The 15,285-nt window shown below is 43.9% G+C and overlaps 1 protein-coding gene across 3 annotated transcripts in view; it reads right to left on the reverse strand.

Annotated features, from left to right (window-relative positions):
- Positions 1–12,586, reverse strand: part of ptenb (phosphatase and tensin homolog B) — a 34,556-nt gene extending 21,970 nt beyond the window's left edge. Inside the window, exons 1-2 of one of the 3 annotated variants that reach the window (XM_030078004.1) lie at positions 12,538–12,586; positions 6,200–6,405 (exon numbers count right to left, since the gene is read on the reverse strand). In XM_030078004.1, the coding sequence (XP_029933864.1) occupies positions 6,200–6,405; positions 12,538–12,548 (217 nt within the window). In that variant the 5' untranslated portion in view covers positions 12,549–12,586. Of the gene's footprint in view, positions 1–1,258; positions 2,044–6,199; positions 6,406–9,437; positions 9,472–12,537 lie in introns of those variants that run through there. The other 2 variants (XM_030078003.1, XM_030078005.1) reach the window with 2 other exon arrangements.
- Between the last annotated feature and the right edge of the window lie 2,699 nt (positions 12,587–15,285).

The raw sequence follows: 15,285 nt of genomic DNA on the forward strand, positions 1-15,285 counted from the left end.
AAATTCCATGATGTTTATTCAATTTACTTCTTTTTTTATTCAACACAAGGTTAAACACATAACTCGTCATTTTAATAGCTTTTTTCAGAGAAAACGAAAATTAGAATGCAAAAATTAGCATTCCCAAAAAAAATGTGAATCATGTGACAGTGACAATATCTGAGAAATTGAGATTTTTTTTTTTTTTTTTGGCCCATATCATATAGTTCAAGTTTTGACTTTTAGTTTTATTTATTTTCATTTCTGGGATTTGAGCGAATGTGCGTTAATCTGACAGGAGGACCTGAGATTTTTTTTTTTTTTTTTTTGCTGCTGTCAGCGCTGAGGCTGTGAGCTCCGTGGCTGCACCTCGACTCCTTTAATGATGTGACTTATTCAGAAAGGAAGTGATTATTAATTTAATTTCAGTTCAGTGAAACACTCCAGCTCTGGTTCATCTCAGTGCAGTGTGTGTGTGTGTGTGTGTGTGTGTGTGTGTGTGTGTGTGTGTGTGTGTGTGTGTGTGTGTGTTTCCACTCAGCTGTAATAACCTTGCCTGGCTCTCCTGTCTGCTGATGCAACGCCAATACAACCGCTGTCACTCTGCTAGCCTAGCCGGTTAGCACCTGTTACCGCACTGATGCAAATGCAGCATCAGACCCGGGGCTCCTGGAGCTCCCGGGGCTCCTGAGGCCCCTGACCAGCCTGCCCGGGCACAACTTAGCCCCAAACTGCTGCTCCAGGTGCCGGGTTAGAGAAGGCGGCCCGGGCACGGCGGCCAAGCCGTGATCAAGCTGCTTTTGCTGCACGGAGCCAGCGCTCATACAAACCTTCACTGAAAAATATTGCATATTAAGGCTGCCATGCTAATATGTAAACATGCGTCAAAATAAAACACAACTAACTGTGTGTTCCAGGTCGACAGACGCCCTCTGGACATTTCGGCCCACATTATCAACCGTGCAACCCTGTTTTTCTGTTATTTCTCTTGCCTTTTAACATGTATTCCGCTGTGTGCTGGATGGAAGACGGACGCAGGAAGAGCAGGCGAACCGCAGCTAGAAGAACAGATTTAACTGAAACAAGCGCTGCTTACTGTGTTGAGATGTGCGCCGAAACGAAGAGTCATAGTCATAATTAAAGCTCTTTGGGAGGTTATGTCCACCGATAATCAAGAGATGCGTTAAAACCGACGTATTTTGAGTCATCGTCGACGCCAGCTGGCTCGCCGGGCCAAGCTAAGCCTCAGCATGAACCGAGAACCGGACAAAAAGGATACAGGTGAGGTCCAGGTCGAAGCCGTCCTCCTGGTACCGCCGCTTGTTCCGGCTCACTATCTCCTTGATGATGGCAGCCATCCTCGGTGCCTCGGCTCTCTGACGCTGTCCACAAATGATGAGAAAGAACCGAGGCCTCCTGTGGAAAGAACCGCTGCCCGTCCTCCTCCTCCTCCCAGCCCGGGGAGTCTGTGTGTCGCGCTGCCCGGAGAGAGGCGAGCTGGCACGGCTAGCCCGCAGCTAGCTGGCCGCCAGCTCCCGGCAAGATCCTCACTTCCAAGCGGGGGTCACTCTTGTTTCTCACTTCTGTTTTACAACAAAATGTAATCCTTTTAATAGTTAATATCCACACGAACCGGTCCAAGTGGAGGGAAATCCCTTTATTCTGCCACACTGGGTGGTAGCGGTGAGCGGAGACGTGCTAAGCGGCTAGCCGGCCTGCTAGTTGACAGCCAGCCCGGCCGTCGGTGCTGTTTTCTGGGTCAAAACCAGGCAGCGGCGGGGCCTCGTCCCCTCTGCCGCTCCGGGCCCCGGGCGTCCAGCTCCCCCGCCTGGACACTAAACCATCCGCGATCTCAACCCGAGAGCCGATCCAGCCGTCCAGACGGCGTGCTGACCCGGTCCGACTGCTCCCGGCCCCGCGCCGCGCCGCGCCGCAGACGCCGTGGTTGGACGCGGAGAAGCGGAGAGAAAATCTCCCCGATGCGCCTCCGAGAGGAAAAAAGAAACGAGCGACTGACAGACACGGCGTGAAGTTCGGCGCAGGAACCACGCACACTTCCGGCCCAGCTTTACCGAGGGTGGGACCTTCAAAATAAGAGCATCATTTCGACACCTTCCTAAAATAATAGCCTAAGTCATTGTTTCAGGTTTTTCAGGAGACACAAAAAACTTCACCAAAAATTAACTGTATGATATTTATTGATACTTTCACTCCAAAAAGTTATAAAAAGATGACTACTGACATACTAAAAACAATGTCAGTCAATTAGGTAACATAACAGAAATAAATGACTTGGGCAAATTTCTGAACGTGCCTTTGTTGACTTAGGCAACTGTAATACGTTATATGCCAGTGTTATACTAAATCTCATCACTTACCAATTGGGGATGAGCCCTGGATCATTGAAATAACTTAAATTGCAGAGAAAATTTTCTTTCTTCTTGATACCGCTGCCATCTTGAAACGCTTAAAATAGACTAAAATAGTCTAAATAACGTAAAATTGCCTAAGTCACATTTTCTTTTGACTTAGACAAAATAAAATTGCCTAAGTCACAGTTTTGACATGATTCAGGGGTAGAATGGCATGATCTGTTCAACTGAGGATGCTGGTGATTTTACCAGAGGTGGCCAGCATCAAGAGGAGATGATTTAGGCCAAAAAAAAAAAAAAAAAAAAAATCATTTTTGACAAAAAATGAGTTAGGTGATTATTTTAGGACGGTGTCGATTTTATTTATTGGCGTCATTTTGTTAGAAGTATTGACTGGAAAAAAATGTTGGGCCTTAAACTTCTAACAAACATGGTAGAAGTTAAGTTTAAGTTGATCCACAGGTTCTAACCAGTGGGACTAACCCTAACCCTAAACCTGTGAATGTACCTGTGGGAGGATGTGAATTATTTTACAGGTTTAACAGCTTTTTGTCAGATTTTGCTCTTTTCTATAGAAGAATAATATTTGGTTGCTGTGTTTGTGGTAACATAGGTTCACTCACCAAACAGCTGACAACATCCCTGCAGCTCGGCTTCTGTTTGCTCCTTCAGCTAGGACAGTTTCCAGACAGTTTTCCAGATTTTTCAGGATATTTTTCGATAATAAAATTGACTGGTTGGGGGCCCGGAGCGAAATCTTGCCCAGGGCCCCCAGAAGGCCCCTTAAAGCTGGGGCGGGCCCTGTGAGCTGTAACTTTCTCTGTAAAGCCATGCACCTTTTTATTTACTTTGCACATCGATAAAGCACACAGAGTTAGACTGAGCTGAATCTGCTGCGTCAATAAATAACATCAACAACAACGAAAACATCAAGATTTTCCATCCTCACAAGTCGCTTCTAAAGAGGCTTCAGTTTTATTTTGTTATTATTATTATTATTATTATTATTATTATTATATTTTACGTTTTCACTTTGTTTTTGCTTTATGACGTTATCATGCTTTTATTTTGTGAAAAATTAATCATAACTTCCGGTGCTGTCCGGCCTGACGGCGGCTAACTCGACGCTGCTAGCTGTTAGCTGCTAGCTGCTAGCGGGCAGGCTAACGGAGCGCATCCTGCCAGCGACACGGGGGTTGCCAGGTCCCGCTGCCTCCATCCCCCCCGCGCAGACCCAACACAGCACACACCCGCTGCTTACACAACCAACAGGAAGCATTCCAACCTGGCAACCCGTCAGCTCTCTCCACACACACACACACACACACACACACACACACACACACACACTCAGCCTGCACCTTGTCATTTTTACCTGTTTTCCACCTCACCTGCAGGCTCAAACAGAGAGAAACGTGGACCTGACGGAGGGTCCTCCTGTCCGCTCCGTGTGGACGGGACGCCGGGTCCTGTGGCTCTGCAGAGCGCAGATGAGATGCTGCTCCAGTCTGAGCTCCCACACGGGTTTCTGCTTTTACTGATTCATTGATCTGATCTGATCTGATCTGATCTGATCTGATCTGATCTGATTTGATCTGATTTGATCTGATTTGATTTGATCTGATCTGATTTGATCTGATCTGATCTGATCTGATTTGATCTGATCTGATCTGATGTCTTCACTGTTCAGAACTTTTTGCTGCTGGATTTTGTTTCTGATGTGAAGCGTCTCACAGCGCGCCATGCAACAGCACTTATCATCATCATCATCATCATCATCATCATCATCATCATCATCATCTTCATCTTCACTGTTATTATTGACTAACAAAGTAGACGTTGTCCTGTCAGTCAATGTGTTTTTCTGTGTCACAGCGCCACCTGCTGGCTGCTCTCTGCTTCATGTGATCAGCTGCTGGTGCAGCTGCACTCCCATACCCTGAGAGGTTCCACATGTTCTCTGCATGTTCTCTGCATGTTCTGTACTTCTCTGCATGTTCTCTGTGTTCATGTTCTCTGCATGTTCTCTACTTCTCTACATGTCCTCTACATGTTCTCTGCATGTTCTCTACTTCTCTACATGTTCTCTGCATGTTCTCTATGTGTTTATATTCTCTGTATGTTCTCTATGTGTTCTCTGCATGTTCTCTACATGTTCTCTGCATGTTCTCTATGTGTTCATGTTCTCTACATGTTCTGCACAGGTCTGTTTACAGTTCACACTGAAGGTCACACTGTTGTTTATACTTTGTTGTTTTCTTCTGCAGCTCGGGAGACTTCACACACACACACACACACACATACACACACACACACACACACGCACGCACGCAGTGAAAGAGTCTAATGTTAGTGCATCCACAGGTTCTAACCAGTGGAACTTTTATTTGTTAGAGTGACACAGGTCACAGGTGTGAACCTGTAAATGTACCTGTGTGGCTGTGGAGCAGGTGAAGGAAAGTCAAAATATGTCATGGTGATGATGATGTGTGAAGAAATAAATAATTAAAAAAACAACATTTTTTTTTATTGTTTTGTTTAATATTTTCTGTCTGGTCGCTGTGTTTGTAGTAACACAGATGATAATACTTTTATTGATTTAATTTTACTTCTTGTTAAATTCCACATTCACAAGTGTAAACTGTACACACACACACACACACACACACACATACACACACACGCATGTTGATGGTATGTGTGTGTGTCCAAAACCAACACACACCTGCCAGCCGATCAGAACACAGCATTCACTCAGACTGAGCTGCCAATCAACTGCAGCAAAAAGTCAATGAGCCAGCAGGAGGCGCTGTGACACAGAAAACACAGAACACACGTTTCAGTGACAGGACAGCATCTACACGGTTAGGTACTACTACTAAAACTACTACTACTACTACTACTACTACTACTACAACTAGGCCTACTACTACTACTACTACTACTACTAAAACTACTACTACTGCTACTGCTAGTACTACTACAACTAGGCCTACTACTACTGCTACTACTACTACTACTACTACTACTAAAACTACTACTACTACTGCTACTACTACTACAACTAGGCCTACTACTACTACTACTACTACTACTACTACTGCTACTACTACTACTATTACTTCTACTACTACTACTACTACTAAAACTACTACTACTACTGCTACTACTACTACTACTACTACTACTACTACTACTACTGCTACTACTACTACAACTAGGCCTACTACTACTACTAAAACTACTACTACTACTACTGCTACTACTACTACAACTAGGCCTACTACTACTAGTAGTAGTACTACTACTGCTACTACTACTACTACTACTAAAACTACTACTGCTACTACTACTAAAACTACTACTACTACTAGTAGTAGTAGTACTACTACTACTACTACTGCTACTACTACTACTACTACTAAAACTACTACTACAACTAGGCCTACTACTACTACTACTACTACTACTACTACTACTACTACTACTGCTACTACTACTACAACTAGGCCTGCTACTACTACTAAAACTACTACTACTACTACTGCTACTACTACTACAACTAGGCCTACTACTACTACTACTAGTACTACTACTGGTACTACTACTACTACTACTAAAACTACTACTGCTACTACTATTACTTCTACTACTACTACTATTATTACTACTCCTACTACTACAACTACTACTACTACTACTACTCCAACTATTACTACTACAACAACTTCTGCTACTACTATAACTGCTAGTATTACTTGTAGGAGCAGTTTAATTTAGTGTTGGCGTATTATTGTTTTTTGTTATTTTTTATCTTTAGACTTTCCATGGTGGCAGTGATTGGATACAGGACATATGTTGGGCACAGGTGACAGGAAGAGGTGGGCACAGGAAGGAGGAGGGACACAGGTTTTCAGCAGAGCTGAGGGAGGAGGGATGGACAGGAGCTGGTGTGTCATGTAATATCGGAGTTTCTTCAATAAACCAAGTAAACACACGAGGACTGACCGGACCCAGGCCTTCTGAGTCTGCGTGAACATCACCAACGCTCCTCCTGTGGATGTGATGGCAAGAGTGGACATGTAGGAAGGAAAACAAGAAATTGCCATTAGCCTACATTACTGCTACTACTACTACCACCACCACTACTACTACTACTACTACTACTACTACTACTACTACTACCAACAACAACAACTACAACAACAACAAAGTTAATTCAATATAAACATGTGTAGCTATTTTCATGTAATAATTACTATTAATAAACAGAACCGACATGAACATGGAGTGCACTCAGCGCGATTTATCAACCAAACGAAAATGATGAGGCTGCGGCTCCTTCACGCGGACCAGTCAGCATCTTCATCCTCATCTTCATCCTCCTCATCATCTTCATCCCGCGGCCTGCTGACGGCCCACTTTCTCTTCTCTGGAAACGATTCTGTCCCTTCATCGAGAAACTGCATCGTCTCTTCACTTTTGCTTTTGAATCCGCCAAGTCATCATCATCATCATCATCATCATCATCATCCTCTTCCTGCTCCTCCTGCTGCTCCTCCTCGTCACCTTCATCCTCATCATCCTCATCCTCACCATGTTAAAGATCGCGGCTGCGCCGTCGGCCGCCGCTCCTCCTGCCTGCGGGGCGTCCACGCGTTCACAGGAAACTTTGGTTTCAGCTTCCAGCGACAAGGTCGGACTCAACATGAGGTGAGTTTGTTTGTTTGTTTGTTTGTTTGTTTGTTTGTTTGTTTGTTTGTTTGTTTGTTTGTTTGTTTGTTTGTTTAACGGCTGGGCGGAACATCACAGACAGTTTGCTTCAGGAGATTTGGACAGAAAGCACGGGGGATATTTCTTTTAGAAAATAAAAGCAGGTCTGAAAGGTAAATAGCCTACAGTAATATTAATAACAACAACAACAGCAATACTAATATTCACCACAACCATAATAGTAGTATAATAACTAGAGGATAGAAAGTTTCTGAAGAAACTTTAATGTGCTTGCCTTGCGCATGTCGGGTTACACGCAACATCACCAGAGCCCGTCTACTGTATTAGAGTTTCTCTGATATCACGTGCCTCAGCTTCAAAACAAACTGCTGCGTGCTGCGCTCTCTCTCTCTCTCTCTCTCTCTCTCTCTCTCTCTCTGTCTCTCCTCGCCGCTCTACACACATCCGTGATACTCAAAGACACGCGGTGGTTATGTCATGCACAAGCACATGCACGGTCGGGCACGCGAACGTGGATACGATGTAAATCATGCAGTCCTCCTCCCTCCGCAAAATCGTGTAATGCAAACGGCGGCATTGCGCAATCAATAATCAACCGATAATAACAATCAACCAGATCCGGCAGACCTAACCAGAGGGCTGTACTACGAAGGAGGCTCAATATAGCCAGGCTTTGTGTTCACTATCAGGCTCAACAAAACCTAAAGCTCGAGTCAAAGTTAAGTGGTATCACGACGGCGGTTATCATCAAGGTTTGTTAAGCCCGGCTGTCAGCTTTGTGCTCTGTGCGCATTCACAGAAAAGGGGGCGTTTTGGCATCATATGATTCTACTTCCGTGAAAAATGGACCGTTCACGGGCTGCATAGTTCACGCAAGAGGAGCAGCTTGTCCTCATGGAAAGCTATGAAAATTTCAAAAATAAAATGAATGCTAAGAGCAACACTGTGGCCGCAAATAAGGCGAGAGAGGAGAGCTGGCGATTCATTTCAAAGGAAGCACAAAGGTTGGGGATTCTGTCACTGTTATAGCCATTTTAAATCATTGCTGCAATATTCATTCAGTATTATGAATTTTAGTTTAGAAATATGTAACTTCAGTAGCCTTATGGGAGTGTTGCCTAGGAATTGGAGGTAAAGCCTGAGGTTAAGTCAGGTGACTGAAGGTGTGTGTGGGTGAGTCTAGCAGTGTCGGACGGAGCAGGCGGTGGTTACCATGGTTACATGACAATTTTGACCACTATTTACGCTGCTTAGAGCCACTTGTCAGTAGTTTCAGATAATTGTTCGTTACATTTGAAGTTTAACTTGAATTATGGAGCCATTTCGGTTGATGTTTGTTTGCTCCTTTTTTGTTAAATCTTTCTTTCTAAATCGAAATAAGTGGCGTTTGGAGTGCGTTTGAATCACCACTGGCTGCTCCCGTCCAATCATCATGCCGTTACAGTCACCGTTATAAGGGGTTTCCTTTAAAAAAAAAAAAAAGTAGCCTACTATAACAAACGTGAAGTCTGTGCACCACTAATAGTATACCTGCATTGTGCATATGTGCCACCAAACACCGGACAAAAATTACTTTTCGTCATTTCACCTGGGTGAGATAGTGCCGCTTTTATAGCCGGACGGGGTTAAACTTAGCTCATAACCTGGTCGGGACCAGGTTATGAGTTAAGCATAAGTTACCATGGTGATCTAGCCGGGTTAAAAGAGAGCCACTTTCGTGATACAGGAAAGCCTGGCTTTAGACTCAACATACCTCGCTAACCCACTGAACCTGCTTCGTAGTCCACCCCTCGGGTGGCCACACACAGCGTGAGGTGCTGGCCAACACCGAGCCGGCACCGCGCACACAGACTGTCATATAGTGTAGCACACTTGCAAAGGACGACGCTTACAAGGGCGTTGTGGTCGAGACGAGTTTACTCTCCATCTGTCAATCATACATAACAAGACACACACATTGCAGCCTGGTTCTAACGGCACGTGCAGCTCTTCTGATGATTACAGCCGAATGTAAAGAGCACGAACACAACACGGGATCAACGTAAAAACAAAGGCGACCTTAATGTGCACTGTGCTACGACATCAAGTAAAGGGGGCAGACTATATTAGTTACATTTTGCACTCCATAATAATAAACATCACCCACCGTCTGTTGACTTTAGCTCCGGGTCGCGGGAGCAAGCTAAGGGTAATTAGCGCTTAGCGAGCGAGCTAGCCATAACAGTTAGCTTACTCACGTCATCAAATAAATAATATATTTCCTTCGTGAGTCTCTTTGATATGTCTCGCTACCCCACTCACATACACTATTTCACACACGCACATTTCCATTAAACTAAACAGTCTGCTTACCTGTCAATCATACATCACAGAAGACGCACACATTGCAGCCTGGTTCATAACTGAATGCTGAACTCTTCTGACGATTACAGCCGAATGTAGCCGAGCACGGCGTCTGGACGGACTGTATTTCTTGTCTTAGCGTGCCCTCTTGTGATAAGAACTGGTATCACCACAATAGACAGTTCTCCCTTTATCACAATGCACAAGGTAAGTCCCACAATAACATGTATTTCTTATTATGAATCAAAAATAAAAATAAAAAATAAATGGGGGCTCCGGCTGTCAGTTGGACACAGACGGAGGAAGTTACCTCTGAAACTGTCAAGGTAAATAAACACCCCTTAAATGAAACAAAACGTCTGTTAGTTAAAAGGAAGACATGATGAATGTATGTGTGTATTTCAATGTGACGTGCATATCGGGGGCAGTCGCGTTGGAGCGCGTTTGGGCTTGATAATGTGAGTGCAGGCCAGCAGGGGACTGGGGAGGGGGGAGAGAGGGCGGGACACAGCCACGAAAATGTAGTTTTCAAATTGATTCGTAAATAACTTAAAATATGCAATTAACCTTGCTCTTGTGTTGATTTCATGGTAACACCCCCTGTGTTAGGCTCAGTTTTGACCCGTGTTTTAAATCAGCCATAAAATACCAACAAAAAACAATTATTTTTCATCCAATGTGTTTCTTATCTCTTGGTTACCTTGTTAGGCTTCCTTATCCATGAAAAGATTGGTTTTAATAGTTTTCTAGAGAATTATTTAGATAAATAAGAGGTTGTTATGCTACCTGACTATTACTGAGGGATATTAGAACACATCTAAAAAATGTTCATAATTTTTTTTTATTATGATTTTAATATTATTAACTATAATAACATCTATTTTGTATATATTTACAGGGCTGCCAGTAGAGGGAGCTCACGCTCTTTGGATGTAAATGTAGATACAGTCACTGATCTCCAAGACTGGAGATCAGTAGAGTGGGTGAAGACTGGAGATAAGTATCACATTCCAGCAGATTTATTTATTTATTTATTTATTTATTTATTTAACTACCGTAAATCAGTCACAGTCACACAAATAGGCTCCATATTTTTTCTTACCTTGATGCAGAATTAGTGTTGAAAGTTGAAAGTTCATAAGCAGCCAAATGTTGCCAAAAGCAGCCCAATTTTGAAGTAGACGCCTAACGTGATTGTTCCCTGCCCAACGGAATTAAAAATAGCCCAATCTGCCAATCCTGGCAGGAGGAGAATTGAACTCCGCTCTCCAGCACGAGAGGCGAGGAGGTTACCGCTGCGCTACTGGAGCTCATGGGGGCGGAGCCCGAAATTACATTCTATGAAGCAGACAGGAGCAATGATACTGGTGTTGGTGACAAGATCGCCGAAAACCACGGGTCAAACTACCGCATTTTTCTCCGCGATAGTAAGTCCGAGTAGAAAATGGATTGCACCACGAGAATCCTAAGGCTTTGAGCTTTTAAACCATGGTTTAAATTATTTTCCAACTCCCGAAAATGCCCGATTTACGGCGATTTGGAAACGTGTGTGTTTCTGCTTTCCTCCCGCGACTCTGCTTTGCCGATATAATGGGACTGAATGGGGGAGAGAGCTGGGACTCCCGCCTCGTTAAGAGTCGAAATGAAAAAAGTTGAAACTACTTTGCTTTTGTCTTTACATTTTTCAAAGCACAACTATTTTTCCTACAATTTGATCCCAAATTTATGCATGTGGAGTGAAAATTGTGGCCAGTACAGCAAGTTTGAGACAAAATTTTCAGGCGATTTTTCAGGGCTGCTTCACTCTAAGTGTGACGTCACTCACTCTAGCTCTCTCCATTAGTGTGTATTGCGTCAACTTCGAACCGGAATTGCGTAAAAACGGAATGTCGGATCGGTTTGAAAATTCGCAGGTAGCTTCCTCTCCCAAAGACGCAAATTTTTCTAATTTGGTGTGTGGACCTAGGTCCAAAGCTCTGCTCTGTGGAGCCTCCGAAAGTTTTGCCCATTCATTCGAATGGGCCAAATTTGCCACAAAAATGGGAATTTTGGGAATTCCAGATGTTGGATTCCTTATAAAAGTAATAGCACACTTCTCCCAATGGGGCCGCACATTTTCCCAATTCATTGTGTGGGCCTAAAATGAAAGCTGTAGGAGGAGTAGCGCGCCGAAGAAATTTGCGGAAAAATAATAATAATAAAAATAACTAGAGGATAGAAAGTTTCTGAAGAAACTTTAATGTGCTTGCCTTGCGCATGTCGGGTTACACGCAACATCACCAGAGCCCGTCTACTGTATTAGAGTTTCTCTGATATCACGTGCCTTAGCTTCAAAACCAAACTGCTGCTTGCTGCTCTCTCTCTCTCTCTCTCTCTCTCTCTGTCTCTCCTCGCCGCTCTACACATCCGTGATACTCAAAGACACGCGGTGGTTATGTCATGCACAAGCACATGCACGGTCGCGCACGCGAACGTGGATACGACGTAAATCATGCAGTCCTCCTCCCTCCGCAAAATCGTTTAATGCGAACGGCGGCATTGCGCAATCAATAATCAACCGATAATAACAATCAACCAGATCTGACAGGTGCGCCGCGCACACAGACTGTCATATAGTGTAGCACACTTGCAAAGGACGACGCTTACAAGGGCGTTGTGGTCGAGACGAGTTTACTCTCCATCTGTCAATCATACATAACAAGACACACACATTGCAGCCTGGTTCATAACCGCACGTGCAGCTCTTCTGATGATTACAGCCGAATGTAAAGAGCACGAACACAACAGGGGATCAACATAAAAACAAAGGCGACCGTCATGTGCACTGTGCTACGACATCAAGTAAAGGGGGCAGACTATATTAGTTACATTTTGCACTCCATAATAATAAACATCACCCACCGTCTGTTGACGTTAGCTCCGGGTCGCGGGAGCAAGCTAAGGGTAATTAGCGCTTAGCGAGCGAGCTAGCCATAACAGTTAGCTTACTCACGTCATCAAATAAATAATATATTTCCTTCGTGAGTCTCTTTGATATGTCTCGCTACCCCACTCACATACACTATTTCACACACACACACATTTCCATTAAACTAAACAGTCTGCTTACCTGTCAATCATACATCACAGAAGACGCACACATTGCAGCCTGGTTCATATCGGACGCAGCTCTTCTGACGATTACAGCCGAATGTAGCCGAGCACGGCGTCTGGACGGACTGTAATTCTTGTCTTAGCGTGCCCTCTTGTGATAAGAACTGGTATCACCACAATAGACAGTTCTCCCTTTACCACAAGTGAAGGTAAGTCCCACAATAACAGGTATTTCTTATTATGAATCAAAAATAAAAAAATAAATGGGGGCTCCGGCTGTCAGTTGGACACAGACGGAGGAAGTTACCTCTGAAACTGTCAAGGTAAATAAACACCCCTTAAATGAAACAAAACGTCTGTTAGTTAAAAGGAAGACATGATGAATGTATGTGTGTATTTCAATGTGACGTGCATAACGGGGGCAGTCGCGCTGGAGCGCGTTTGGGCTTGATAATGTGAGTGCAGGCCAGCAGGGGACTGGGGAGGGGGGAGAGAGGGCGGGACACAGCCACAAAGTTCGTTTTCAAATTGATAACCCATCATAACCCTTGCTTTCAATATTAAAAAAATGCCCCAAAAAATCCCAAAAGAATTATATAGATAAATAAAAGGTTGTTATGCTACCTGACTATTACTGAAGGATATTAGAACACATCTCAAAAATGTTCATAATTTTTTTATTATTATTTTAATATTATTAACTATAATAACATCTATTTTGTATATATTTACAGGGCTGCCAGTAGAGGGAGCTCACGCTCTTTGGATGTAAATGTAGATACAGTCACAAACAGAGTTAAGACTGGAGATCAGTAGAGTGGGTGAAGACTGGAGATAAGTATCACATTCCAGCATATTTATTTATTTATTCATTTATTTATTCATTTAACTACCGTAAATCAGTCACAGTCACACAAATAGGCTCCATATTATTTCTTACCTTGATGCAGAATTAGTGTTGAAAGTTGAAAGTTCATAAGCAGCCAAATGTTGCCAAAAGCAGCCCAATTTTGAAGTAGACGCCCAACGTGATTGTTCCCTGCCCAATGGAATTAAAAATAGCCCAATCTGACAATCCTGGCAGGAGGAGAATTGAACTCCGCTCTCCAGGATGAGAGGCTGGAGAGGTTACCGCTGCGCTACTGGAGCTCATGGGGGCGGAGCCCGAAATTACTGTCTATGAAGCAGACAGGAGCAATGACACTGGTGCTGGTGACAAGATCGCCGAAAACCACGGGTCAAACTACCGCATCTTTCTCCGCGATAGTAAGTCCGAGCAGAAAATGGATTGCACCACGAGAATCCTAAGGCTTTGAGCTTTTAAACCATGGTTAAATTATTTTCCAACTCCCGAAAATGCCCGATTTATGGCGAGTAGAATACGTGTGTGCTTCTGCTTTTCTGCCGCGACTTTGCTTTGCCGATATAATGGGACTGAATGGGGGAGAGAGCTGGGACTCCCGCCTCGTTAAGAGTCGAAATGAAAAAAGTTGAAGGTACTTTGCTTTTGTCTTTACATTTTTCAAAGCACAACTATTTTTCCTACAATTTGATCCCAAATTTATGCATGTTGAGTGAAAATTGTGGCCAGTACAGCAAGTTTAAGACAAAGGTTTCAGGCGAATTTTCATGGCTGCCTCGCTCTAGGTGCTCAGGCACGTCGCTCTACTTTCCTACGTACCACTTTGAGCCTCGGCCATTAGTTCTGTTTCATGAGCTGTTTTTCGTGAATTGCGAAAAAACGGCATGTCGGATCGGTTTGAAAATTCGCAAGCAGCTTCTTCTCCACATGATGCACATTTTTCTAATTTGGTGTGTGGACCTAGGTCCAAAGCTCTGGGCGCTGGAGCCTTCGAAAGTTTTTGCCCATTCATTCGAATGGGCCAAATTTGCCACAAAAATTGGAATTTTGGGAATTCCAGATGTTGGATTCCTTAGAAAAGTAATAGCACACTTCTCCCAATGGGGCCGCACATTTTCCCAATTCATTGTGTGGGCCTAAAATGAAAGCTGTAGGAGGAGTTGCGCGCCGAAATTTGTCCAGAAAAATAATAATAATAACTAGAGGATAGAAAGTTTCTGAAGAAACTTTAATGTGCTTGCCTTGCGCATGTCGGGTTACACGCAACATCACCAGAGCCCGTCTACTGTATTAGAGTTTTTCTGATATCACGCGCCTCAGCTTCAAAACAAACTGCTGCGTGCTGCTCTCTCTCTCTCTCTCTCTCTCTCTCTCTCTCTCTCTCTCTCTCTCTCTCTCTCTCTCTCTCTCTCTCTCTCTCTCCTCGTTGCTCTACACACATCCGTGATACTCAAAGACACGCGGTGGTTATGTCATGCACAAGCACATGCACGGTCGGGCACGCGAACGTGGATACGACGTAAATCATGCAGTCCTCCTCCCTCCGCAAAATCGTGTAATGCGAACGGCGGCATTGCGCAATCAATAATCAACCGATAATAATAATCAACCAGATCTGACAGGTGCGCCGCGCACACAGACTGTCATATAGTGTAGCACACTTGCAAAGGACGACGCTTACAAGGGCGTTGTGGTCGAGACGAGTTTACTCTCCATCTGTCAATCATACATAACAAGACACACACATTGCAGCCTGGTTCATAACCGCACGTGCAGCTCTTCTGATGATTACAGCCGAATGTAAAGAGCACGAACACAACAGGGGATCAACATAAAAACAAAGGCGACCTTCATGTGCACTGTGCTACGACATCAAGTAAAGGGGGCAGACTATATTAGTTA

This window comes from Myripristis murdjan, chromosome 19 (genome assembly GCF_902150065.1).
Source record: "Myripristis murdjan chromosome 19, fMyrMur1.1, whole genome shotgun sequence".
Classification (NCBI taxonomy): Eukaryota; Metazoa; Chordata; class Actinopteri; order Holocentriformes; family Holocentridae; genus Myripristis; species Myripristis murdjan.